This window comes from Chiloscyllium punctatum, chromosome 35 (genome assembly GCF_047496795.1).
Source record: "Chiloscyllium punctatum isolate Juve2018m chromosome 35, sChiPun1.3, whole genome shotgun sequence".
Classification (NCBI taxonomy): domain Eukaryota; kingdom Metazoa; phylum Chordata; class Chondrichthyes; order Orectolobiformes; family Hemiscylliidae; genus Chiloscyllium; species Chiloscyllium punctatum.
In genome coordinates, this window is record NC_092773.1 from 22,550,872 (window position 1) to 22,577,571 (window position 26,700).

Below are 26,700 nucleotides of genomic sequence, written 5' to 3' on the forward strand. Positions count from 1 at the left end.
CAGCCCCCCCCCCCCCCACAGCCCCAGCCCCCCCCCCCCCCACAGCCCCAGCCCCAGCCCCCCCCCCCACAGCCCCAGCCCCAGCCCCCCCCCCCACAGCCCCAGCCCCCCCCCCCCCCCCCACAGCCCCAGCCCCCCCCCCCACAGCCCCAGCCCCCCCCCCCCCCCCACAGCCCCAGCCCCCCCCCCCCCCACAGCCCCAGCCCCCCCCCCCACAGCCCAGCCCCAGCCCCAGCCCCCCCCCCACAGCCCCAGCCCCCCCCCCCCACAGCCCCAGCGCCCCCCCCCCCCCCCACAGCCCCAGCCCCCCCCCCCACAGCCCCAGCGCCCCCCCCCCCCCCACAGCCCCAGCCCCCCCCCCACAGCCCCAGCCCCCCCCCCCCCCCACAGCCCCAGCCCCAGCCCCCCCCCCCCCCCCCCCACAGCCCCAGCCCCAGCCCCAGCCCCCCCCCCCCCACAGCCCCAGCCCCCCCCCCCCCCACAGCCCCAGCCCCCCCCCCACAGCCCCAGCCCCCCCCCCCCCCACAGCCCCAGCCCCCCCCCCCCCCCACAGCCCCAGCCCCAGCCCCCCCCCCACAGCCCCAGCCCCCCCCCCACAGCCCCAGCCCCAGCCCCCCCCCACAGCCCCCAGCCCCAGCCCCCCCCCCACAGCCCCCAGCCCCAGCCCCCCCCCCACAGCCCCCAGCCCCAGCCCCCCCCCCCACAGCCCCCAGCCCCCCCAGCCCCCCCCCACAGCCCCCAGCCCCCCCAGCCCCCCCCCCCCACAGCCCCCAGCCCCCCCCCCACAGCCCCCAGCCCCCCCCAGCCCCCCCCCCACAGCCCCCAGCCCCCCACAGCCCCCCCCCCCCACAGCCCCCAGCCCCCCCCCCCCACAGCCCCCACAGCCCCCACAGCCCCCCCCCCCCCCCCCACAGCCCCCACAGCCCCCCCCCCCCCCAGCCCCCACAGCCCCCAGCCCCCCACAGCCCCCAGCCCCCCACAGCCCCCAGCCCCCCACAGCCCCCCACAGCCCCCAGCCCCCCACAGCCCCCCACAGCCCCATTGCCTCTGCACCTTGACCACGGAGAGAACATTCTGGAAGCCGGTGACCATTTTGAGAGAGAGCTCTTTCCCTTCGAGCGCAGCAACCCTCTCCCCAAGACCGACCCAGAACAAAACAAAAGGGAGGGAGGGGGAATAAAAACACAACGCCGACGCTCCAGACCCGACTTTTATTTTTACGGGAAGGTCGGACTGAACTGAAGCGAAATTAAAATCCGTTCGGAGAGGGAAAGAAACGGGACGGAGGCACCAACCTCCCCCCTCCCCCCTCACCACAAAATACACGCTTGAATCAGTATTTTTTATCTAAAATAATGATTATTTTGGGGTATTAAAAGTGCGGGGATTATACATTTGTTACCGTTATCAGTCGATAGAATTTGGACCGTCTCGCCCACTTCGCGCACTCCCTCCATCTGCTCTCGTCAGTTTGATTTTTTTAAAAAAATTTATAGTTGGGGGAGAAATGTGGACAAAAAAAAAATAATAAAACCACCTTTTGGAATTTTTACAAAATATTCACGACCGAGGGGATCTTTCTTTTAATCAGTGCGGGCGGGAGGTCTGTTCCCATTGGTCCGTCCGCCCGTCCATCCCGTTACCGCCGCCACGCGATTGGTCCCGCCGCCACCTGTTTTCCTGACCCGATGCCCGCCCACCCGGCAGCGGGCCGGCCGTCGACTGGTGAGGCGGCCGTCCATCAGCCCGGGTGCCGGTCGCCGATTGGTGAGAGGGGCCGCCCATCAACTCAGCGCGAACTCCATCCAGCGGAGGGGGGCGCCCCGACCGCCGATTGGCGGGAGCGGCCGTCAACCGGCGGGTTGTCCCGTCGCCTATTGGCGGACAGGGGTGTCAATCGGGTGAGCGCCAGGAGGCGGGTCGAGTCGGGCGGCGCAGGCTATAAAAGGAAGAGGGGGGGGGGGGGCGGGTGAGTGGAAGCTGGGACGTGGTGGGGTATTTTTTTCTATTTGAGCGGACGGCGAGGCTAACGGTCCGACACGCAATGGCTAACCCGAAAGTCTTCTTCGACATCTCTATCGGCAACCAGCCAGCCGGACGCATCGTGTTCGAGGTCGGGCGGGTTTAACTCTTGCTTTGTGTGCTCCTGACCGTTGTTAATGGTGGGGGTGATTACCTGATGGTGTTATATTGTTGGGGGGGGGGGGGTAATGGCGGTGGCCGCCATTTTATCTCTTTCCCTCCCCATTCTCCTGATGGTCCTCCATGTGAGAGAGAGAGAGATGGATGGGTGGATGGATGCTGATGGATGGATGTCTTTAATCGTGCATTAGGTTACATTCTGATTTTTATTTTTTTTTCTCTCGAAGTTGGCTTTTTTTATTTTTTTCTTCTTCTCCCTCCGCAGGCGAAGGGGGAAAAAAAATGCTCCCATCTTTCTTTCTGTTCTGCATCCTTGTTCCTTCTCCCTCTTTATAAAGATGTGTGCCCTCCCATGACCATTCGCTGTCCCCTCGTCTAACAGTTTCTCTTATGATCTGGGAGGGGTTTAGAGTCATGCACGTACCACCCTCTGTGTGGGGGGGAAAAAGTTGCCCCTTAAGTCTCCTTTTTTATATATCTTTCCCCTCTCTCTCCCTAAACCTGTGCTCCTCCTAGTTCTATACTCTCCTTCTCCTCTTTCTTCCTTCCCCCCTCCCCAGGGCAAACATTTTCTCCTGTATATCCTGTCCATGCCCCCCCACCTCCCAATGATTTTATAAACCTCTTCTCTAGTGACTTCTGTTTTGTTGCCTGTGCCACTTCTATTGTGGCTACATGTGCCTTGCCCATCATCCTTTTGTCGTCTTTCTGTAAATTCTGAGAGTTTGTTCCAAAATCATCCTCCTGCTTAGAATGGTTACTGCCTGGGCCACTTGTGTCTGTGTGACTTCATGTGGCTTGAGTTTTTTATCTAATTGTTTCTCCTTTTTTTTTATCCACTAGCTAAGAAAGGATGTTGTTCCAAAGACTGCAGGTGAGCAGATTAAAGGCATTTTTTTGGGCTTTTGATTAAGATTTTTACTTGCATCATTTCAGCCCTGGTTTGTGGCCAATGAATTGTGGAAAACAAACAATTTGTAACTTAAACAATTTGAGGGCTCCATAAGTCAATATATGGTAGTATAATGGCTCAGATGATTTTCAGCAAAGGTGTTTGTATAACCCACTATCAACACAACTTGACCGATCTGACTACATTGATCCCACTTTCCAGCCTTTGACCCATAATCCCTAGAGGCTGTTGATCAGTGAATATCTAAGTGTTACAAGACTAATGCTCTTTCAGGGAGTTACAGACTCTCTCTCCATCTTGATTGGAATAAGTTCTCCTTAACTCTGTTCTTGACATTCCAACACTTGTCTCTGGCTATTGCCCCTTTATACTAATGGAACAATGTGCCTTAATCTTGTTCTTTGGTTATCTCTCCTTTCCTCTTCTAAGGAAAACCCCATTAGCAGCTTTTCAATTCCTTTCCCATTCAATTTTTCCACTTGCTCAGGCCCTTCAACCCAGGCAACATTTAGTAAATCTCCTCTGCAACTCATCTAGTGCAGTCTCTTCCTAGGTGGTGACCAGGACTCTGCACAGTACTCTAACCTAAGCTCCCTGTTCTTGTATTCTGTGCTTTTAGCTAATAATGCTGTTGGGGCTCTTTGCACACTGGTAGTGCCCCTACCCTTGGGCCAGAAAGTTGTAGGTACAGGTCCCACCTGCCTTGGATGTCTTGCGTGTATTAACATTTTCATTTTTTAAAAAAAACTTCCCATCTGCTTTCACTACCTTGACTGCCTTCCCTATTGTCTTTCCATCTGTTATTTAAGCATTTTTAGGATCGTACCATTCACAATCCTTCCCCTAAATTTTTTAAGTTGGGACATGCATTTTTCAGGCTGAATGGTAGGAAAGGAAAGCCTATGAATTATGTAATTTTCTAGAACAGCTAGTTGGATTTTTTTATTTGAAATAAATCCAAGTTGACTGATCCCAAATACTGTTTGAATGGATATAGACTCTTTGGAGCACTTGAATTCTGGCAATAATTTGAATATAATAGCAAGTCATGCTGTCAGGAGGTGTAGTTGAGAAGGCAGTTGAGATGCAGTGACTGCATTTCACCTATTCACTTCCATTTAGAAGGTTGGAGTTTTGTTCAAATCTTTCCTTTAAACAGAGAACTTCCGTCAACTGTGCTTAAAGGAACAAGGTTCTGGCTACAGAGGATCAGTTTTCCACCGAATAATTCCTGGCTTTATGTGCCAGGTAAGTCTCCTTTAAGAACTGGATATACTTGTAACTATACATATAAATTTTCTTTTAAAATATTCACTTGAAGTACCATACAGATACTATCTCCTGCCACAATTTAATGTCCAAATGAATAGCATGTACAAGTTGGACCAAATAAGTTAATTGCTGGTTGGCCACAGTCATGTGTCTTGAGTTGCTTCCAGCTGTAGTAGTAAATCGCCTAATGTGCAGTCTTGCTGCATCACCTTGCATTTCAAACCAGAAACGTAAAGCAGCAATTCTTCAAGATTTGCTTCTTGCCTTGGCTCCGAAGCAAAGCCTTCCTGCTCAATGTCTCTGACCCACTAGTCAGTCGAATTCTTGCTTGACATGTAGGAAATGTGGGTTTGATGAAAGCGACTTTGCAGGTTTCTTTGTCTTGTAATTGATTTTAGTTAAGTTGAATCTGGGCTACTTTGAAGGTGTCTTTAACTTGTTTGTTTTAACTTGTGTATGGGGTGGCCTGACCTGAGGAAGAGAACACTTGGGTTCTGAGATTTCTCAAATGAGAGCAGTAACTGCTCAACCAGTAAGCAGTATTGTGGTGATCAGAGATTTACTGGACAGGATACTCCACATAATGTGATTTGTATTCTTAAAGACTATCAGACTTTGGTTTAATATTTCTATCTGAAAAATGGCATGTTTCAGTACTGACTCTTGCATTGGAAAAGGGTCTGCATCCTGCAATTTGGTACTATTCATTCAGTTGTACAATCTTTGGGGTGTGTTGAAATGGCAGTGCTGAATGTTGCGGTGCTTGCCATGAAGTAGTGATGTTTGTTCTGGATCTGACTAATTTGGATGTCTGCATTCTGCAGGGTGGAGACTTCACAGCTGGCAATGGTACTGGTGGCAGGTCCATCTATGGTACCAAATTTGAAGATGAAAACTTCACTCTGCGCCATGAAGGCATTGGTAAATACAATTTGAATGTAACCTTGCTATGTGTGGAATTGTGTAAAATGAAAGAAAGATCTTTTGTGGAAGGCAGCTGTAGGTTTTACCCCTTTGTGGTTGAGCATTGTAACCTGCAGTGAGCTGCACCCCTGTTTGAGCCAGAAACATCTGCATTAAAGTCCTGTTGCCTGATTTAGAAGTGTTTTTGAAAGATTTAGGTGTACAAACCACAAACATTCACCAAAGTATGAAAAGTGAACAATTGACTGGACAGCAATCCAAATGTAGTTGGGGCTCTAACTGTCTCACCTGATGTCTGTTTGAACTGCAGACCTGTCAGCATAGTCTAGCACAACTTTGGTCTGTATTATGTAAGTTGGGAGGCTTGGGGAAAACACTACCCTTAAGTGAAGAGTACTGTTTTTGATGCCTAGTTTTAGTCAGTAACTAATTGTTTTAATTACAGGTATATTGTCAATGGCTAATGCTGGGCCCAATACAAATGGGTCACAGTTCTTCATCTGTACTGCAGATACTGAATGGTAAGGATTCTTGCCTATAGCTAGTCAACAGGTGCTCTTGTATTATGTCGCAGCTATTTTATTTTTTGTTCGAGGTAGCATGATCTATATTCTAAGGAATGGATCATGTCATTGGCCCATGGTGGAGGGTGTAGTTGGATCAGACTGACTTTGGATAATGTGAAGGAACCAATAGAATCATATAATTCCTACAGTATAGAAACAAGCTCCTCAACCCAACAAGTCCATGTAGTTTGGTTCTCTGAACCTATTACTCTACATTTTCCCCCTGACTAATGCACCTAACCTACGCATCCCTGAACACTGAGCAATTTAGCATGGCCAATTCCTCACTTGTATGCCTTTTTTGATTGTGGGAGGAAACTTGTAGTTGCAAGGAGAATGTGCCAACTCCATGCAGGTGGTTGCCAGAGGTTGGAATTGAACCTCAGTCCCTGGCACTTGAGGCATTGGTGCTAGCCACTGAGCCACCATGCTGCCCCAAATTGAAGCTTAGTTGGGTTTGCAGCTGTTTTGTTGGATAGTATTCCTAAATTGGTGTTAGGTTCTCTTCAGAGCAACAAACACTTGACACAGTAATTTACTTGGTTTCACTGTCTTGATGCCACTTTAATCAGTGCTAAGATAAAAGCTCACCCCTTACAGCATTGAGGGATAGTGTTCACCTGCCTGACTAGGACAGTGCCATTGCTTCATTAGTCTTAAAGCTTGCTTTGTTCTGCCACTGGAACTTGCTGGGCTGAAGGTGGTCTGTTCCTGTGATCCTTTTAAAAGGACTCCTTGGCACTAACCTATTGATCCAGTTGGACCAATTTTCCCCCACCTCTGCTATTTTATTTTTCTCGTTTCTCTGGTCATCACTAGACATTGGGCATGATGCTCTGATTTACAAACTGAATCTCATTTGATACATTGACTGAAACTTGAGCTGTCTTTTCAACTTTTTTTCCAGGTTAAATGGAAAGCATGTTGTGTTTGGAAAAGTTGTAGAAGGGATGGCCGTTGTGAAGGCGATGGAAGCTGTTGGATCAAGAAATGGGACAACAAGCTCCCGTGTTGTCATTACTGACTGTGGGGAGTTGTAATGCCAGCATTCAAAACAGCTACTGTATGTAGTCCACCCAACTGCTGACCAGAATCTCTCCTTCTCATTGTCAGAAAAGTGAAATTCAAAGATCACTTGTTTGCCATGATTAGTCATTCATGCTGTGGTGTAGTTGGGCTAGTATAACACTTCATACTAGTGATATGACAGTGCTTTGCTTCATTCAGCTACTGGACCAATGCTTGTTTTATAATGGGAACAACCATTCAGATGTAATTATTGACTGTTGCCTTATACTGAATCACTGCATTCAAATAAACTAAATACTTGTCACCTAGTTTTCTGTCCCTTCATTTTTCAGTTTTAGAAACTAACTGTTAATGGTGACCCAGATAAATGGTGGTGTTAGCATTAATGGCTCTTGAAAATAATGAGCTTTTTAAAATTAGTCATGTCAGGTATGGTTCCACTAAAGGAAGCAAGATCAGCCTCTAGTACTGTATACAGTTTAGCTCCCTTAAGGAGCCATGTAACTGCACTGGAGGCAGTTCAGAAGGTTTACTGGAGTCTTTCCAGAATTGACTGGCTTTTATTTGAGATTGAATTTAGGCAATACTTGAAATTTTTAAAAGAATGAGATCTAATTCATGTATACTAAAGTGGACATTGCCCTTTTGTGGGGTGATCTAGAAAGGTCTGCTTAAAGTTTAGTAGACTTTAAAAGTAGGATTGGATCATTTGGCCCATTGTTAGCTCTGCTCAACAACTAACCTTCAGAATCCTGAAGTAGGACACAATATTACCTTTGGGCTCTAGATTTGTGAAGCCTTACCGTTTATTAAAATAGTCTAGACTCTTCTTACCAAAATGCAGAATCTCAGACTTTACCACATTATTACTTCTAAGTGAAATCCATCAACCAGATTGCAGTGGGTGCCAGGGCACTCTACATTTGAGGTACATTTAATTGAATTAATGGGAAGTAGGCAGGAAAGTTTGAAATCAGCCATGATTGTACTTGGAACAGCAGTTCAGGTAGCTGAATTGTCTACTTCCCCTAGTTGTGTTCAGTCTGAAACCAGTTGTAAGTGGTTTTACAAGTATGCACGTGGGTTAAGGAATAAAAATGCACTTCCATTTGAGGCAGACTCTCAAATGTCTGAGACACTACTCTGGTGTGAAATGAGGCATAGTGCATTTGGATAAAAGTTATTAAAAATTAGCTTCATAATGTTTTTGCCCAGCTAAGCAACCACTGAAGATTGCAGAGGAAATTAGTTAAATTGTAAAGATTTTGGCACTGGTGCCAAACCACCTGGAGATGGGATAATGGAAAACTAGAGAATTACAGGTGTTACTGCACCCTCTTTTTAATGAGCATTGACAACAGTGGGTTAAAGTACTTGGGAGGGACTGCAGTGAATGTCACCTTGGATTGATGGAGCAAAGTTGAGATCACAACCAATTTGCCATGATTTAAATAACTGGCTCAAGGCTGTGTAGTCTACTCGCTGCTTTGGTCTTTCAAGCACATTGACTACTTGATTTATCTCTTGTGAGATATCAATAGCAAGGTTAGCATTATCCTTGTGTAACAATCGGAGGATGTTTTTGAGATGTCTGCCTCCTGGCATTCTTGATTGTGGAGGGACTGGGGTGGACAGTTAAAATTCGCCAGGTAACAGTCCAAAAGATTTATTGGAAAGTACTAGCTTTTAGAGTGCTGCTCCTTTGTCTGCTAACTGGATTGTAAGATCCTGCTCCACAGCTGCCTGAAGGAGCAGTACTCCAAAAGCTATAAACTGCAAATAAAACTGTTGGACTGTAATCTGGTGTTGTGATTTGTAACTCTTGACAATCTTAACAAATGCCTGCTGACCTGGAGTTTGAAGTAAGGCTGACCAGACAAGAATAGAAGTTCTTACCTAAAGGCATTAATATTCTAATTTAATCATTTGGGATTTCAAAACCCTATAATAGGGTGGCTTGCTAGTCTACTAAAATGTCACTTTTAATGGATAAATGTGCAGCTAATGCTATGTATTTGGACATTTGGAAAGCATGACACAAACTCGGAACTTTTAGACCCCCACTGATTAAAGTGATAATGGAGCTATAAGGACAAATGAGCAGAAGTGAACTGGAGAGAGATAGTGAAGTGCCTTCTGGTTTAGTATTGGAATATAGTTTTTTTTTGCTCTGCATAGCAATAGTTAGTTTGTGGACCAACTTGTGGTAAATGCTGAAGACTGATGGACTTCAAGAGAACACAAAAATAGGCTTCTGGTTGGAATTCACCACTGAGAACTGAAGTAATTTACCTTGTTTTGAGGAACAGCAATATAAATAGAACTGCAGTAATTGTGAAATTAATTCAGGAACATAGACCTTTGGAGGTGTGTACATAAATCTGACAGTGGTGGGCCAAATTTTGAGAGCTTATCTCTCTCTCTCCTAAAGAGCATAGGGTGGGCTTGGCCCTTTTGAGTAGAAAAGACTGGATGCTGGACATCTGAAATCTAAGTTACGTGAAATTTACTCTAGAGACTTTGAAGAAATTAAAGTTGCATGCATTTGAGATTGATCACATGGAAAAGTTTAGAAACTACATGTTAAGTAGAAGTGGGGCAGGAGAGCAAACAATAGTCATTGTTTGATAAAATCATATCCACTCCACCTTCTCCCTGACCTATCACCTTCATCCCCTCCCCCCACTCACCCACGCTTCAGGCTCACTGTCTTTATTCCTGATGAAGGGCTTTTGCCCAAAATGTCAATTTTGAAGCTACTTGGATGCTGCCTGAACTGCTGTGCTTTTCCAGCACCACTAATCCAGAATCTGGTTTCCAGCATCTGCAGTCATTTGTTTTTACCAAGTAAAACAAATATGTCTAGAAGAAGTGTAAATGGAAAATAGTCATCACTGACAACGCAAAATAAATGGGAGCAGAGGCCTATAATCTGAAATTGTCCTCTTGTGCAGTGGTAGTGTCCTTCGTTTTGGGCCAGGAGACCCAGGACCCATGGTTCAAGTCCACAGGGCCCCCTTAAGCCTGCTCCCTTGTTACCCTTGATTTCCAGACTGATCAAGCTGCTCTCTTTCATGGATGTTGCCTGACCTCCTGTGAGTTCCAGCATCTGCAGTAATTTGCTCCTACAAGAATGTCTTGACAAGAAGGACTCTCATCCTACAATTCTGTGTGGAAGGAAGTTCCAAAGACACTCAGTCCCTTGATTGGAGGAATTCCTCCTCTCAATCTTAAATTGGCAGATCCTTTGTTTCTGGTACTATGCCCTCTGGCTCTAGAATCGGTCATTACTGTGTCAAGCTTCCCTTATCACTAATGAGTAGAATCCCAACCTGTTTAACGGGGCAATCCCTCCATACCAGAGATCATCCTCGTTTGAACATTCTCTGACCTGCCTCAGAGGTGTGTAATGACATTTCCCGACTGGGCTCTTGTGGTGCAGAGGCAGTGGCCCTACCTCTGAGCCAGGAGGCACGGATTCCAAGTCTCATCTGCCCCAGAGGTGTACCTAAAAAGTTGTATTTGACCTGCGGATGGAGCCCTTGATGTGTGACGGGTGACTAAAGCATAGGTGGCAGTGCCATCACTTGAGCTTCATTTGAACAGTGTCCCATGGGGAGGTCGGTATGGAAACATAAAGTAAGAAACCTTTGAACCCACGGAGTCGGTATCACTAAATCTACGCTAGTCCCATTTTCCAGCAGCAGGCCTTATATAGAGCCTTAGATGTTATGACCCAGAATTAAAAATACCAGGAGATTAGAAGTTCAGGTGCCTGCCTGCAGATAGGACAGAGGCGCTCAGCGATGTAACCACTTGTACTCGACAGGAGGCAACAGAGACGCTGGTCCCCAACCCATGCGGTCATCGCGTTCCCGTGTTGCGTCATTACGTACCGCCTCGGTGCAGGCTGGGAGTTGTAGTTCCCCACCACCACCACCACAGTCCTTCCCAGGAGAGGTGCGCTTGCGCAGTGGGGAAACGGGGGTTGTGGAGAGGGAGAGAGAGAGACGGGTCTGGCCATGAGCGGGCAGTGTGTGAGGCGGCGAGCGGAGCCGGCCTGGGTCCCGGGGAGGAGGGGAAGCAGCTCTCTCTGGTGAGTGTGTGTTTGAGGGAGGGAGCGGGAGGTGGCCTTCTCCCTCCTTCACCTCTCTCTCCCCCCTCCTCCCGAGTGTCCGGCGGAGGGCTTCCCGATGACTGCGTGGCTGATCCTGCCCGTCAGCCTGTCCGCCTTCTCCATCACCGGCATATGGATCGTGTGAGTAGCCTGCACCTCGTCAGTTATTTATTTGGGGATCAGGGGGAATTTGCTTTCAGCTTGCCTCCCGTCGCGCTCCTCACTCGGATCCTCCTCATGCGGCCGTTGCCTTGACACCCCGGGGCTGGCCGGACTGCGCCTGCTCGCCCGGCCGGCCGGCGGACGGCTGGCCGAACTGCGCTTGCTCCCTCGGTCGGCGGCCGGCCGGCCGGCCGGCACCTGGTCAGCCCGCGGACTGCGCCTGCTCGCCCGGCCGGCGGACGGCTGGCCGAACTGCGCTTGCTCCCTCGGTCAGCGGCCGGCCGGCACTTGGTCAACCCGCGGATTGCGCCTGCTCGCACGGCCGGCGGACGGCTGGCCGAACTGCGCCTGCTCCTTCTGGCCAGTTATCAATGGCAGGGAGCCCCCTCATCCCAGACATTCCCAGGGCTGCTGTTTTTTTTAAGCTGACCAGTTCCAAATGCATAACTGTCTGATCTGTGTGTGTTGAAGATTTGAGGTTATTTTTGTGTGGTTGCTGAAATAGTGCATTTTACTCTGTTTTACTGATCCTGGAACTTCATTTAACATGAGGCGTAAATTACTTTTTTGAAGTAAAACAGGAGGTATACCATGAATATAAGTGATGCGTTAGGTGGATATACTCTGTTTAAATGTTGTTTCTCCCCTGCCCCACCTTCTGTAACAAATAGAAGAAGCTGAGACTTTGCAGATTGCCCACTGGCATAATGTGCTCAGCAACACTTCCGTACCCCTTACAGAACTCTAGGTTGTAAGTCAGTTTCTGAACTCTTGGTCTCTTTTACATTTTTCTCCTCTCACCCTAAACCTATAGCCCCTCTAGTTCTGGACTCCCCCAGCCCAGGGGGAAAAGACCTTGCCTATTTACCCTGTCCATGCCCCCTCACGATTTTGTAAACCTCTACAAGGTCACCCCTCAGCCTCCGACGCTCCAGGGAAAACAGCCCCGGCCTGTTCAGCCTCTCCCTGTAGCTCAGATCCTCCAACCTGTACTATCTCTGTTTAGTAGTTCTCAAAGCAGGATTAGAATTTCCACAGTGTGGAACAGGCCCTTCAGCCCAACAAGTCCACACCGAACCTCCGAACAGTAACCCATTCCCCTACTAGTCAGCATTTGCTACTGACTAATTCACCCAACCTACACATCCCTGAATACTATGGGCATAGCACGGCCAATTCACCCAACCTACACATCCCTGAATACTATGGGCATAGCACGGCCAATTCACCCAACCTACACATCCCTGAATACTATGGGCATAGCACGGCCAATTCACCCAACCTACACATCCCTGAATACTATGGGCATAGCACGGCCAATTCACCTAACCTACACATCCCTGAATACTATGGGCATAGCACGGCCAATTCACCCGACCTACACATCCCTGAATACTATGGGCATAGCACGGCCAATTCACCCAACCTACACATCCCTGAATACTATGGGCATAGCACGGCCAATTCACCCGACCTACACATCCCTGAATACTATGGGCATAGCACGGCCAATTCACCCAACCTACACATCCCTGAATACTATGGGCATAGCACGGCCAATTCACCCAACCTACACATCCCTGAATACTATGGGCATAGCACGGCCAATTCACCCAACCTACACATCCCTGAATACTATGGGCATAGCACGGCCAATTCACCCAACCTACACATCCCTGAATACTATGGGCATAGCACGGCCAATTCACCCAACCTACACATCCCTGAATACTATGGGCATAGCACGGCCAATTCACCCAACCTACACATCCCTGAATACTATGGGCATAGCACGGCCAATTCACCCAACCTACACATCCCTGAATACTATGGGCATAGCACGGCCAATTCACCTAACCTACACATCCCTGAATACTATGGGCATAGCACGGCCAATTCACCCAACCTACACATCCCTGAATACTATGGGCATAGCACGGCCAATTCACCCAACCTACACATCCCTGAATACTATGGGCATAGCACGGCCAATTCACCCAACCTACACATCCCTGAATACTATGGGCATAGCACGGCCAATTCACCCAACCTACACATCCCTGAATACTATGGGCATAGCACGGCCAATTCACCTAACCTACACATCCCTGAATACTATGGGCATAGCACGGCCAATTCACCCAACCTACACATCCCTGAATACTATGGGCATAGCACGGCCAATTCACCCAACCTACACATCCCTGAATACTATGGGCATAGCACGGCCAATTCACCTAACCTACACATCCCTGAATACTATGGGCATAGCACGGCCAATTCACCCGACCTACACATCCCTGAATACTATGGGCATAGCACGGCCAATTCACCCGACCTACACATCCCTGAATACTATGGGCATAGCACGGCCAATTCACCCAACCTACACATCCCTGAATACTATGGGCATAGCACGGCCAATTCACCCAACCTACACATCCCTGAATACTATGGGCATAGCACGGCCAATTCACCCAACCTACACATCCCTGAATACTATGGGCATAGCACGGCCAATTCACCCAACCTACACATCCCTGAATACTATGGGCATAGCACGGCCAATTCACCCAACCTACACATCCCTGAATACTATGGGCATAGCACGGCCAATTCACCCAACCTACACATCCCTGAATACTATGGGCATAGCACGGCCAATTCACCCAACCTACACATCCCTGAATACTATGGGCATAGCACGGCCAATTCACCTAACCTACACATCCCTGAATACTATGGGCATAGCACGGCCAATTCACCCAACCTACACATCCCTGAATACTATGGGCATAGCACGGCCAATTCACCCAACCTACACATCCCTGAATACTATGGGCATAGCACGGCCAATTCACCCAACCTACACATCCCTGAATACTATGGGCATAGCACGGCCAATTCACCCAACCTACACATCCCTGAATACTATGGGCATAGCACGGCCAATTCACCTAACCTACACATCCCTGAATACTATGGGCATAGCACGGCCAATTCACCCAACCTACACATCCCTGAATACTATGGGCATAGCACGGCCAATTCACCCAACCTACACATCCCTGAATACTATGGGCATAGCACGGCCAATTCACCTAACCTACACATCCCTGAATACTATGGGCATAGCACGGCCAATTCACCCAACCTACACATCCCTGAATACTATGGGCATAGCACGGCCAATTCACCCAACCTACACATCCCTGAATACTATGGGCATAGCACGGCCAATTCACCCAACCTACACATCCCTGAATACTATGGGCATAGCACGGCCAATTCACCCAACCTACACATCCCTGAATACTATGGGCATAGCACGGCCAATTCACCCAACCTACACATCCCTGAATACTATGGGCATAGCACGGCCAATTCACCCAACCTACACATCCCTGAATACTATGGGCATAGCACGGCCAATTCACCTAACCTACACATCCCTGAATACTATGGGCATAGCAAGGCCAATTCACCCAACCTACACATCCCTGAATACTATGGGCATAGCACGGCCAATTCACCTAACGTACACATCCCTGAATACTATGGGCATAGCACGGCCAATTCACCCAACCTACACATCCCTGAATACTATGGGCATAGCACGGCCAATTCACCTAACCTACACATCCCTGAATACTATGGGCATAGCAAGGCCAATGCACCTAACCTACACATCCCTGAATACTATGGGCATAGCACGGCCAATTCACCCAACCTACACATCCCTGAATACTATGGGCATAGCACGGCCAATTCACCTAACCTGCACGTCTTTGGACTGCGGGAGGAAACCGGAGCACCTGGTGGAAACCCATGTAAACGCGGGGGGGGGGGTGGTGGTGAGAATGTGCAAACTCCACACAGACAGGTGCCCGAGGTGAGAATCGAACCCGGGTCCCTGGCGCTGTGAGGCAGCAGTGCTAACCACTGAGCCACTGTTGCTCCTGGAGAGTTCTCTCACTGGTCTCAAACACAATTGACCAGTACGCAATGCCACACATATAGGGGTAGGCTGAAGCCCTCAATAACCCCTCTCCTACATGCAGTGTACTAACATGCCGAACACAAGCAAAGACTCTGTTGTACAAACAATGTTTAGATTGCTGTTCCAGATGGGGAATGCTGTGAATGTCACTGAACTTGTAATCCCAGCACAGTGACTCGATGAATTTAAGTTCAGTCAATTTAAAACAAAAGTATAGAATTCAAAGCTTGACTCCAATGTTGCAAAAAATCATTAAGGTGCAGTACTCGCGCACCCTGGCTGGAACAGACCTCTAGGGGTGCAGGTTCATAGTTCCTTGAAAGTGGAGTCTCAGGTAGACATTGGTATGCTTACCTTTATTGGTCAGAGTACTGAGTATTGGAGTTGGGAGGTCATGTTGTGGCAGTACAGGACATTGGTTAGGCTACTATTGGAATACTGCGCACAGTTCTGATCTCCTTGCTTTAGGAAGGATGTTGTTAAATTTCAAAGGGTTCAGAAAAGATTGACAAGGATGTTGTCAGCGTTGGAGGGTTTGAGCTACAGGGAGAGGCTGAATAGGATGGGGCTGTTTTCCCTGGAGCGTTGGAGGCTGAGGGGTGTCCTTATAGAGGTTTATAAAATCATGAGGGGGCATGGATAGGATAAATAGGCAAAGTCTTTTCCCTGGGCTGGGGGAATCCAGAACTAGAGGGTTCAGGGTGAGAGGGGAAAGATATAAAAGAGACTTAAGGGGCAACCTTTTCACAGACAGGGTAGTGCGTGTCTGGAATGAGCTGCCAGAGGAAGTGGTGGAGGCTGGTACAATGACAGCATTGAAAAGGCATTTGGATGGGTGTATGAATAGAAAGGGTTTGGAGGGATATAGGCTGGGTGCTGGCAAAAATGGAATTGAATTGGGTTGGGATATCTGGGCCGGCATGGACGGGTTGGACCGAAGGGTCTGTTCCCGGCTAAACAACTCCGTGACTCTGTCAGAGCGATGTAGTTGACTCTTAACTGCCCAGCAAGCCACTCAGTTGAAGAGCAACTTAGGGAATGGCAGGAAACATTGGGCTTGCTCCCATGTGATGAAAGATTTTTTTTAAAATCTGACTGCAAGATGCTTTGTTGAGGAGGAACTGGTTGAAATAGAGTCATAGAGATTTACAGCACGGAAACAGACCCTTCGGTCCAACCCGTCCATACCGACCAGATATCCCAACCCAATCTAGTCCCACCTGCCAGCACCCGGCCCATATCCCTCCAAACCCTTCCTATTCATATACCCATCCAGATGCCTCTTAAATGTTGTAATTGTACCAGCCTCCACCACTTCCTCTGGCAGCTCATTCCATACACGTACCACCCTCTGGGTGAAAAGGTTGCCCCTTAGGTCTCTTTTATATCTTTCCCCTCTCACCCTAAACCTATGCCCCTCTAGTTCTGGACTCTTTCCCCCACCCCAGAGAAAAGACTTTGTCTATTTACCCTATCCATGCCCCCTCATGATTTTATAAACCTCTATAAGGTCACCCCCTCAGCCTCCGATGCTCCAGGGAAAACAGCCCCAGTCTGTTCAGCCTCCCCCTGTAGCTCAGATCCTCCAACCCTGACAATATCCTTGTAAAGGTGGCGCCTGGAGTTCCCCAGCTTCGAACCAGGCATGGCATGATCAATTCTTGCCATCCGTTTCTTTTGCAGGGAAAACAGGGACTGAGGGTCAGTGAGCTAAAAGGGTGTGAGGCCTCCAGCCTGTAAGGGTTGGCTGAAACCAGGTGGGGGGGGAAAAAAACCCCAGCACCAGTGTCAAATGTGGAATCTCTTGTGTCTTATTTGTAGTGAAGCCTTTAAATCCAATGCACTCGGCTTAAGGTGATCAGATTAGTGAACTGATCCTGTAGATCTGGTTGTGTGTGGCCTTAACTGAACCGCAGTGTTGCAGTTCCTGTCTAACCCCCCCTACCCCACCGACGACTAAATGTTTTCCTTCCTTTCAGCTACGCGATGGCAGTGATGAACCACCACGTGTGTCCCGTCGAGAACTGGTACTGTGTTTACGATTTCGTTTCTCTTTCCCCCCCCCCCTCCAACCATCCCGGGTTTTGGCATGGCGAGATTGGGGCTCCCGCTTGGCAAAGAGGTCGGGTCGGTGATTTCCAGGGAAGGATTGAGAGGAGGAGGAGAGTGGAAAATACCGCTGCTGAGGACAGGGGGTCAGAGCAGCTGGCAAAACATCCTGCGCAGTGCGCGCTGTGTAAACGTTTACATCTGCTGGGTTGGTTGCAAAATAATCATTGCTCGGGGGTCTAATGCTCTGCTTTTTCCCCCCCCTCCATCTCTCTCCGAGTTTATACTCCTAGCAGTGTCGGTAAATTCAGTCTGATTCGTTCCTGTGCTCTTTCTCCCTCCCCCCTTCTATTGGAATCAATCTTTTGGCTCGAAATCGGTCCCTGTTCTCAGCCTGTGTTTAAATATTAAACAGGCAAGAAAGAAGCCTTAAGGAATACCTTTCCATCTTTTCCGCCCGAGTAAGTCCGCAGCTGTACTGAGGCACATGACTGTTGTGGCTTTGCGTGTGTTTTTAAATTCCCTGCTTGATTCGGAATTGAATTTGGCGGTCTCCTCCTGGTTGGCGTCTCAGCACTTGCGGTCAGTGAACGAGGGACCGTTTGGTCATGGCTCTTGTGCTTCTGTGTTGACGCAGCTGACCAGAAGTCCCCCCTCCACCCTCCCTCCTCCCCCCTTGGCTTGTCTGTCCAGACTTTCCTAGACCCGTCAAGCTCTTGAGGTGTTGGGGAAACTCAAATCCCCTGAGCCTCTAGCTCAAGAGCCAGGGACACTCTCTCGCCTTTCAGCACACTCCCTTTGGACAAAGTGGAACTCGGTTCTTGCAAGCACTATAGGAGCAAATTACTGCAGATGCTGGAATCGACAAATGCTGGAGAGCACAGCAAGTTATGGAGAGAGAGAGAGAGCAACCTCGCGTTTTGAGTCTGATGTTGGCCTGGTTAAAAATCACACAAAACCAGGTTATAGTCCATCAGGCTTATTTGAAAGTACAAGCTTTCATAGAGTAATAGAGATGTACAGCACAGAAACAGACCCTTCGGTCCAACCCGTCCATGCTGACCCAGATATCCCAACCCAATCTAGTCCCACCTGCCAGCACCCGGCCCATATCCCTCCAAACCCTTCCTATGCCCAGGTTAAAAACAATGACTGCAGATGCTGGAAACCAGATTCTGGATGACTGGTGCTGGAAAAGCACAGCAGTTCAGGCAGCATCTGAGGAGTAGTAAAATCGACGTTTCGGGGCAAAAGCCATTTTCCTGATGAAGGGCTTTTGCCCGAAACGTCGATTTTGCTGCTCCTCGGATGCTGCCTGAACTGCTGTGCTTTTCCAGCACCACTAATCCAGAATATTCATGTACCCACCCAAATGCCTCTTAAATGTTGCAATTGTACCAGCCTCCACCACTTCCTCTGGCAGCTCATTCCATACACGTACCACCCTCTGTGTGAAAAAGTTGCCCTTAAAACTCTTTTATATCTTTCCCCTCTCACCCTGAACCTATGCCCCTCTAGTTCTGGACTCTCCCATCCCAGGGGGAAAAGACTTTGCCTATTTACCCCATTCATGCCCCTCATAATTTTGTAAATCTCTATAAGGTCACCCCTCAGCCTCCGACGCTCCAGGGAAAACAGCCCCAGCCTGTTCAGTCTCTCTCCGTGGCTCAAATCCTCCATCCCTGGCAACATCCTTGTCAATCTTTTCTCTGAACCCTTTCACCGACATACAGATAGCTAGTTTCAAGTTTAGATGACTCTTCATCACATCTGGTATGAAGTGGGTGGGGGGGGGGGGGGGTACAGCGTTTATGCTATAGTGGGAGAGTGAGGGTGGAGTGCCGGTGGCGAAAGGGTGCTGATAGTACAGAGTACGCGATCGACATTGAGAATAGCTGAACGATGGTGTGTCTAACCGCTAGGCTGGAAAGAACAGACACAGAAGACTGGGGTGGGGGGCAGGGGAGAGAGGACATGGTGACTGAGAATGTAACAAGTAAAGCCAGGAGAGAGAGAGAGAGAGAGAGAGAGAGAGAGAGAGAGAGCATGGGAGTAGGTTCACAATCCAAAGGTGTTGAACTCAATATTAAGTCCAGAAGGTTGTAAAGTGCCTAGTCTGAAGATGGGATGTTGTTCCTCCACTTGGCGCCGTGATTCACAGGAGCTTTGCAGCATGCCAAGGACAGACAAGTGGGGCATGCGAGCAGGACGCTGTTTTAAACTAACTGGCTACAGGAAGTTAAAAATCACACAACACCAGGTTATGGTCCAACAGGTTTAATTGGAAGCACACTAGCTTTCGGAGCGACGCTCCTTCATCAGGTGATAGTGGAGGGCTCGGTCGTAACACAGAATTTATAGCAACAATTTACAGTGTGATGTAACTGAAATTATATGTGTAAATCACAAAACCCTTTTTTTTAAAAGTTGAATTCTCTGTTGCACTAAAGAATACAGTGATAGTGCAACAGCGAATTCAACTTTCTTTAAAAAAGGGTTTTGTGATTTACACATGAAAGAAGTGAAACTCTCACTGTATTCGAACAGATGAAAGGCTTAACAGACAATCAATTCTTCAATGTATAATTCCAGTTACATCACACTGTAAATTGTTGCTATAAATTCTGTGTTACGACCGAGCCCTCCACTATCACCTGATGAAGGAGCGTCGCTCCGAAAGCTAGTGCGCTTCCAATTAAACCTGTTGGACCATAACCTGGTGTTGTGTGGTTTTTAACTTTGGAAACCCCAGTCCAACACCGGTATCGCCAAATCATGGCTACAGGAAGGTCAGGGTCATGCTTGCGCACTGACTGGGTGGTGTTCCGCAAAGTGGTCGCCCAGCCCGAGTTTGGTTTCTCCAATGTAGAGCAGACAATGGGTGCAGCGAAGACAGTCGACCACATCGAAAGAGGTACAGGTGAAATGCTGCTTCATCTGGAAATACTGTCCGGGCTCTTGGATGGTGAGCAGGGAGGTGGTGTTGGGAAGTGCGGGTGGCGTTGGTGATAATTGAGGAATGCACTAGGGTGTCCCAGCGGGAACAGTTCCTGCGAAATGAGGGGAGGATGCGTTTGATGGTGGCGTTCTGTTGTAGTTGTCTGAAAGAACTGTTTGCTGAGGCACACCTAGGTCATCTTGCACATGAAAGAAGGATGTAATCATAGAGATGTACAGCACAGAAACAGAACCTTTGGTCCAACTCTCACATGCTGACCACATATCCTAAACTGATCTAGTCTCATTTGCCAACATACGGCCCATGTCCCTACAAATCGTCCCTATTCATATACTCATCCCAATGCCTTTTTAATGTTGTAATTGTACCTACCCCACACCACCTCCTTGGGCAGCTTGTTCCACACATGCACTACCCTGTGTCTGAAAACGTCATGCCGCAGGTCGCTTTCATATCTTTCCCCTCTCACCCTAAACCTGCGCCCTCTAATTTTGTATCCCTCTACCCTGGGGGAAAAAAAAACTTTAGGCTATTTGTCCTACCCATTGCCCTTCATGATTTTATAAACCTCCTATAAGGTCACCCATCAAGACTCTTGACGCTGCAGGGAAAATTGCCCCAACCTATTTGGCCTCTCCCTGTAGCTCAAACCCTCCAACCCTGGCAACATCTTTTCTGCACCCTTTAACAACGTCTTACCTGTGAAAAATGTGTTGCTGGAAAAGCACAGCAGGTCAGGCAGCACCTGTAGAAGGGCTTATGCCCGAGACGTCGATTCTCCTGCTCCTTGGATGCTGCCTGACCTGCTGCGCTTTTCCAGCAACACATTTTTCAGTTCTGATCTCCAGCATCTGCAGTCCTCACTTTCTCCTAACGTCTTACCTATAGCAGGGATACCGGAATTTAGCGCAATACTCCAAAAGTGGCCCAACCAATGTCCTATACAGCTGCAACGTCACGCATTGCAGTGTAGATTCGTTCGAGTTTTAAATAAGGAGTTGGTTCAGTGCAATATTTTTCTGTCACGGTGATTTTCTTTTTAAAAAAAAAACTTCTGTGGGCCCTGTTGATTTTTTTTTTGAGGGAAGTCCTTTGTTAGGTGATTAAATTAAGGAGGCAGTATCATTTTCTAAAGAAGCAGACCTTGAGAAAAGAAGGCAGCAAATACCGAGGGTAGAAAAAATGACGCAAATTGAAATGGGGCGACTAGCTGTAACGTATAAAACCTGGCAGATGAATCAGATCAAGATAGTGTGCGAGCCATGTACCAGTGCTTAACTTAAAACCTTGTTTCGCAACGTTATTTGTGGAATGTGGCATAATGGAGGGACATGGAAGTTTTCATTATAGTTAGGATTTGATTTTGATTAGATTCGGCCCAACCAGTTCACACTGACCCTCCGAAGAGCAACCCACCCAGACCCATTCCCCTACATCTTAACACTACGGGCAATTGAGCGTGGCCAATCCACCCTAACCTGCACATCTTTGGACTGTGGGAGGAAGCCCACACGGACACAGGGAGAATGTGCAAACTCCACACAGACAGTTGCCCGAGGCTGGAATCGAACCTGAGACCCTGGTGCTGTGAGGCAGCGGTGCTAACCACTGAGCCACTCTGCCACGATTTTATTGTCACATATATTTTGCAGTAAAGATGGCTTTTCACTGCATTTTATTCTATCGTTGGTTGCCACAGCACAGCACAATTTTTAATCATTTAACAATAAGGGAAAAAAAGGGGAGCAACTAACTTATTTGGGCAGTCAGTATATACCAAATCTTTTATCCCTCGTGAAAGATTCAAGGTGTTCAGAATAATTGTGTAAAAGATTTACAGGACTTTTATTTTTAAAAAAACATGGTTTGCACACACTTTTACATCTCGTTGTTCACTTTCTCAGTTTGAGTCGTTGCTTGTGCCCATACTTACGAATTGGGTTTGCCCATCCTACTGTCTACAAAGTCTTTGTTCACGATCTAAATAGAATTCCCCGTTTGTCGTGATAAATCAGATTCCTCGCGACACCATGGAAATCGGATGGCTGTTGGGAAAAGTCAAGATGAATCTGCGTCGTCGACTGTTCGTCTTCATGTTGTCTCCCCACTCTCTGCCCGCCACTCAGAAACGTAAATGGTAACAGACCCTCCTCTCGTCTGGATGCTGCCCTTGTCCATGCTGGCCCCTTGCTTCTGCTCCGACTCCTCGCTTCTCTCTCGCCCCCTCCAGAGTCTGTAATCAGAGGAGCTAGCTCCTCCCGATTCCCTGACCCACACACACTCGCTGCTGCTCCCCACCTGATCCCTGCCTGTTTTCCTACTTCCCGGGTCTTCCGCCATTCAGCGTTGGATGACATGGGTGAGAATTAGGAGCAGCAGTAACTGGTTCAGTCCCTCGAGCCTGCTCCACCATTCGATTTGATGGTGACCTCAGCACGTCACATAATCATATAAAGAGTTATTAGCACGTTTTGAGAAGATTTGTAGCTCAGGTTGAGGTTTTGGATGTTAGGTTTGCTCGCTGAGCTGGAAGGTTCGTTACCAGACGTTTCGTCACCCTACTCGGTAGCATCTTCAGTGGGCCTCAGGCGAAGCACTGCTGATCATTCCTGCTTTCTATTTATATGTTTGGGTTTCTTTGGGTTGGTGATCTCATTTCCTGTGGTGGTGTCACTTCCTGATCCTTTTTCTTGGGGTGGTAGATGGGGTCTAGCTCGGTGTGTTTGTTGATGGGAGTTATTGTGTGGAGGTGACTTCCTGAATTTGCCCGGCCCCCGTCTTGACTTTCCCACTGGCCTGCTCTGGCCTTTTCCATGCTTGTGGTTTCAAAGCACGTGTGCGGCGCTTTGGGATCCCACATCCCGGAAAATGGAGGTGCGCGGTTTCCACGCGAATAGGCCCTGGAAAAACCGGGCTCTCTGCTGACCAGGGTTTGTGTCTTTCTGCTCCCCAAGGTTGTATAACGAGTCCTGCTCAGAGGAGACAACGAAACAGGACTATCCCAAAAGCTGCTGCACCGTTCAGGATATCCCATTGGTCAGGTAGGGGCAATTATTCTGTACAAGTACTCCTCTCTACCCCGTTTGCAATGAAACACGCACAGCAGGATCTGTCAGTCCAGCATAGTAAGAAAAATGGTTCACATCTCCTGTGGGGCCTTGCATCAGAACTTTTCAGTGAGGAGTTTGGGAGAAATAAGTTCTGCCAGCCCCACTTCTGCCTTCTCCTAAGTTCTAGCCATTTTTTTTTATTCAGAGTGCCATTTCCCTGGTTTGTTTTTGCCTTTACTGAGTCTTTCTTGAGTACTTAGACATAATAGGGCCCCAATCCCCTCTGCTTAGCTTACTGACTGGGAGACCCCAGCTGCCTATAATCCAGAACCCTGGATTAATGCTCTGGGGACACACATTCAAATCCCACCAAATCCATCTTCCCTTTTGCTCAGAAGGCTTTGGATAATTTAACGCTCTTTGCCAACAGTAGTATTCTCATAAAACTGATGTAGATTTTATTGTCATGTGTACTCAATACAGTGAAAGTGTACAATGTCGCCGCACACCGTACCGTCTTAGGGACAAAAAGCTATAGTACAAAGTAGTAAAAGAGAGTATCAAAGTTAAAAGCATCATTAAAAAAATAAGGTGATGGATAACATTAAAGTCATAGAGATGTACAGCACGGAAACAGACCCTTTGGTCCAACCCGTCCATGCTGACCCAGATATCCCCAACCCAATCTAGTCCCACCTGCCAGCACCCAGCCCATATCCCTCCAAACCCTTCCTATTCACATACCAACCCAAATGCCTTTTAAATTGTACCAGCCTCCACCACTTCCTCTGGCAGCACACTCCACTCACGTACCACCCTCTGTGTGAAAAAGTTGCCCCTGAGGTCCCTTTTATAACTTTCCCCTCTCACCTTAAACCTATGGCCTCTAGTTCTGGACTCTCCGACCCCAGGGAAAAGACTTTGCCAAGTCCTTCTGGGAAAACTAGCAAAATAAAGAAATAAAAGTTAAAAGTTCAACAGTCTTTCTTGAGTACTTAGACACAATAGGGCCCCAATCCCCTCTGCTTAGCTTACTGACTGGGAGACCCCAGCTGCCTATAATCCAGAACCCTGGATTAATGCTCTGGGGACACACATTCAAATCCCACCAAATCCATCTGGAACAAAATTCTGGTCTCGCTAATCGCGATCACAATCAATGGGTTGTGGTTCCCAAACACAAACCCACCTCGTTCATTAATCTGCTTCCAGGAAGGGAATCTTCCATCCTCACCGGGTCTGACCTACCTGTAGCTGTGGAGCTGTGACAGTGTCTATGTCAGGGTCTCGCTTGTATGAAAATACTGCAAGGCCCAATTGAATTTATTGGTGACTATCTTCCATGTATGGCCTATTCTGTTTCTGAGGTGATAGCAGATCAGTTCTGCTTTTGTCTGTACCAAAGAGCCCTAGCCTCTTGAATCTATAACTGCTTGATTCGGGTTTCATTATAGCTCATTTTACTTGCATCGTCTTTCGTGCCTCGAGACTGTTTTGTGTAGATAACATTGAGACCAGAATGGTGTGCGGTGCTCACCACGTCTATATGTGTTAGTTGTCATTTCTCTGCTTTTCAATCACCCCCCCAGTGCAATTCAAGCAGTTTTTTTGCAATGCTTTGATTAATCTGTGTTTCTGTTCTGCTGGTGTCATTGATTAGTGTCTCCAGGGCGCTCATTCCCCTTCTGATATTTAGACCTCCAAGGTATTTGTGGCCATCCTCTTCTCTTCCCTGCACCTCGCGCTTCGGGTTGATGTTCCTTTACCCCGTGCCGGTCCACGCTGCATTGTGTCACCCCCTGCACGTTAACTGGAACCACCCAGCCCCCCCCCCCCACTCCCTCCAACACCTTCCTCTCGGCAGCAATTCCAGCCCTCCGTCTTCCTGTTCCCTCTTTGTGCCGAACGAGATATCCGTTCTGCTGCGCTCACACACTGTGTCCACAAACCTAACCTTGGAGAGACGACTGCATTTATCAGCGAGGTCTTTCGATAACCGTGGGTGTGTTCCGCCTCCTGCAGCTTCGTTTTAATCTGCCTTTTCTGTGCATTCTTTGAAGAATTCAACAAGGATAGAAAAGCCTGACCTTCCCCTTCAAATCCAGGCCAACTCCCTGGCAGTCTTTTCCGCTTTCTAGATGTTTTTTCTGTTCCATCAATAATGGCCTTCTGCCACTAATATTAAACTAATCAGTGTTTAGCCCCCCCCCACCCCGGATTCAGTCTATGTCCCTTACACTCGATTTGCTGGTCACTACTTCTCTGACATGGTCACTAACGCCCACAAAATGATCCTCATCTGTCCTCCCTGTTGTCTTTTTGTCAATTATCTTAAATCGTCAACAGAAGCTCTCTGTCAGTTTTTAGTAACATTCATCAGTCACTGTTAACGTTAAGATTAGATTACTTCGGCCCAACAAGTCCACACCGCCCCGCCGAAGCGCAACCCACCCATACCCCTACATTTGCCCCTTACCTAACACTACCGGCAATTGAGCACGGCCAATTCTCCTGACCTGCACATCTTTGTGACTGTGGGAGGAAACCGGAGCACCCGGAGGAAACCCACGCAGACACGGGGGAGAACGTGCAAACTCCACACAGTCAGTCGCCTGAGGCGGGAATTGAACCCGGGTCTCTGGCGCTGTGAGGCAGCAGTGCTAACCACTGTACCACCGTGCCGCCCACTAACTGACCGTATTGGAGAATATTCTTTGGCACCCAACTGCACCTGATTATAATTTAACTAAATTGTTTCCTGTCCCCCTTTTATAAGCATTTTTGCATCGCTACTAAGTCTTTTCATTTCCCTGAATCGTGTATTTATTGACTCACTGCCCCTCCAAGGCCCAAGTCAGGAGGGTGTGAGGGAATACTCCCTGTTTGCCCTGGATTGGGGGGGGGGGGGCAGCTCCAACAACACTCGAAAAGCTCAACACCATCCAACCATCCAGGGACAAAGCAGCCCCCCTGCTTGATTGTCCCCACCCCCACAAACCCCCCCCCCCCGACGCTCAGTAACAGCAGCGGGTACCATCTATGAGACGCACTACAGCGGCTCCTCAGACAGCACCTTCCAAACCCCACGGCCACTTCCATCTGGAAGGACAAGGGGCAGCAGGTACATGGGAACACCCACCCCCCTGCAAGTTCCCCTCCGAGCCCCTCACCGTCCCGACTCAGAAATCTATCGGCCGTCCCTTCAGTGTCGCTGGGTCAGAACTGTGGAACTCCCTGCAACAGCATTGTGTATTAACCTCCACCACGTGGAATGTAATGGTTTAATGAAGGCAGAAATGGAAAACAAGCGCTGGCCTAGCCTGGGTTGCTCCCATTCCTTGACAGAATAAAAACAACTCCCCTCCTCCCCTCTCCACTGTCAGGACAGCGGTGTGTTTGCAGACCGTCATTGTTTGTGAGGGAGTGAGTGAACTCCCTTGGGGCGACTATTGCTGTGTGTTTTCTCCTGTACTATCCCCTCCTCACTGTTTGTTTGATACTAAATAAGACGCACTGA

General features: G+C 48.5%; 2 protein-coding genes across 3 annotated transcripts in view; both read left to right on the forward strand.

The window, feature by feature from the left end:
• The first annotated feature begins 1,973 nt into the window (after positions 1 to 1,973).
• Positions 1,974 to 7,150, forward strand: LOC140459781 (peptidyl-prolyl cis-trans isomerase A-like). The gene is made up of 6 exons (XM_072554302.1): positions 1,974 to 2,113; positions 2,986 to 3,016; positions 4,215 to 4,303; positions 5,152 to 5,248; positions 5,697 to 5,772; positions 6,725 to 7,150. Exons 1-6 carry the CDS (start codon positions 2,045 to 2,047, stop codon positions 6,855 to 6,857), a joined length of 495 nt encoding a protein of 164 aa, XP_072410403.1. The 5' UTR covers positions 1,974 to 2,044; the 3' UTR covers positions 6,858 to 7,150.
• A 3,668-nt stretch (positions 7,151 to 10,818) lies between these two features.
• LOC140459782 (transmembrane protein 150A-like) overlaps positions 10,819 to 26,700 on the forward strand; it is a 35,761-nt gene continuing 19,879 nt past the window's right edge. For both annotated transcript variants that reach the window (XR_011953864.1, XM_072554303.1), the window contains exons 1-3: positions 10,819 to 11,104; positions 17,105 to 17,152; positions 23,088 to 23,174. Coding sequence is in view for 1 of the 2 variants with exons in the window: in XM_072554303.1 (XP_072410404.1) it covers positions 11,040 to 11,104; positions 17,105 to 17,152; positions 23,088 to 23,174 (200 nt within the window). In the remaining variant the exon portion in view is untranslated. The remainder of the gene's footprint in view (positions 11,105 to 17,104; positions 17,153 to 23,087; positions 23,175 to 26,700) is intronic.

What these genes read in the sequence shown, in the direction of transcription:
- LOC140459781 (XM_072554302.1), top strand. Translation starts at nt 2,045, where the DNA reads ATGGCTAACCCGAAAGTCTTCTTCGACATCTCTATCGGCAACCAGCCA. An exon ending in CCGGACGCATCGTGTTCGAG is followed by an intron (nt 2,114 to 2,985) that starts GTCGGGCGGGTT and finishes TTTATCCACTAG; the next exon opens with CTAAGAAAGGATGTTGTTCC. An exon ending in TGTACTGCAGATACTGAATG is followed by an intron (nt 5,773 to 6,724) that starts GTAAGGATTCTT and finishes CTTTTTTTCCAG; the next exon opens with GTTAAATGGAAAGCATGTTG.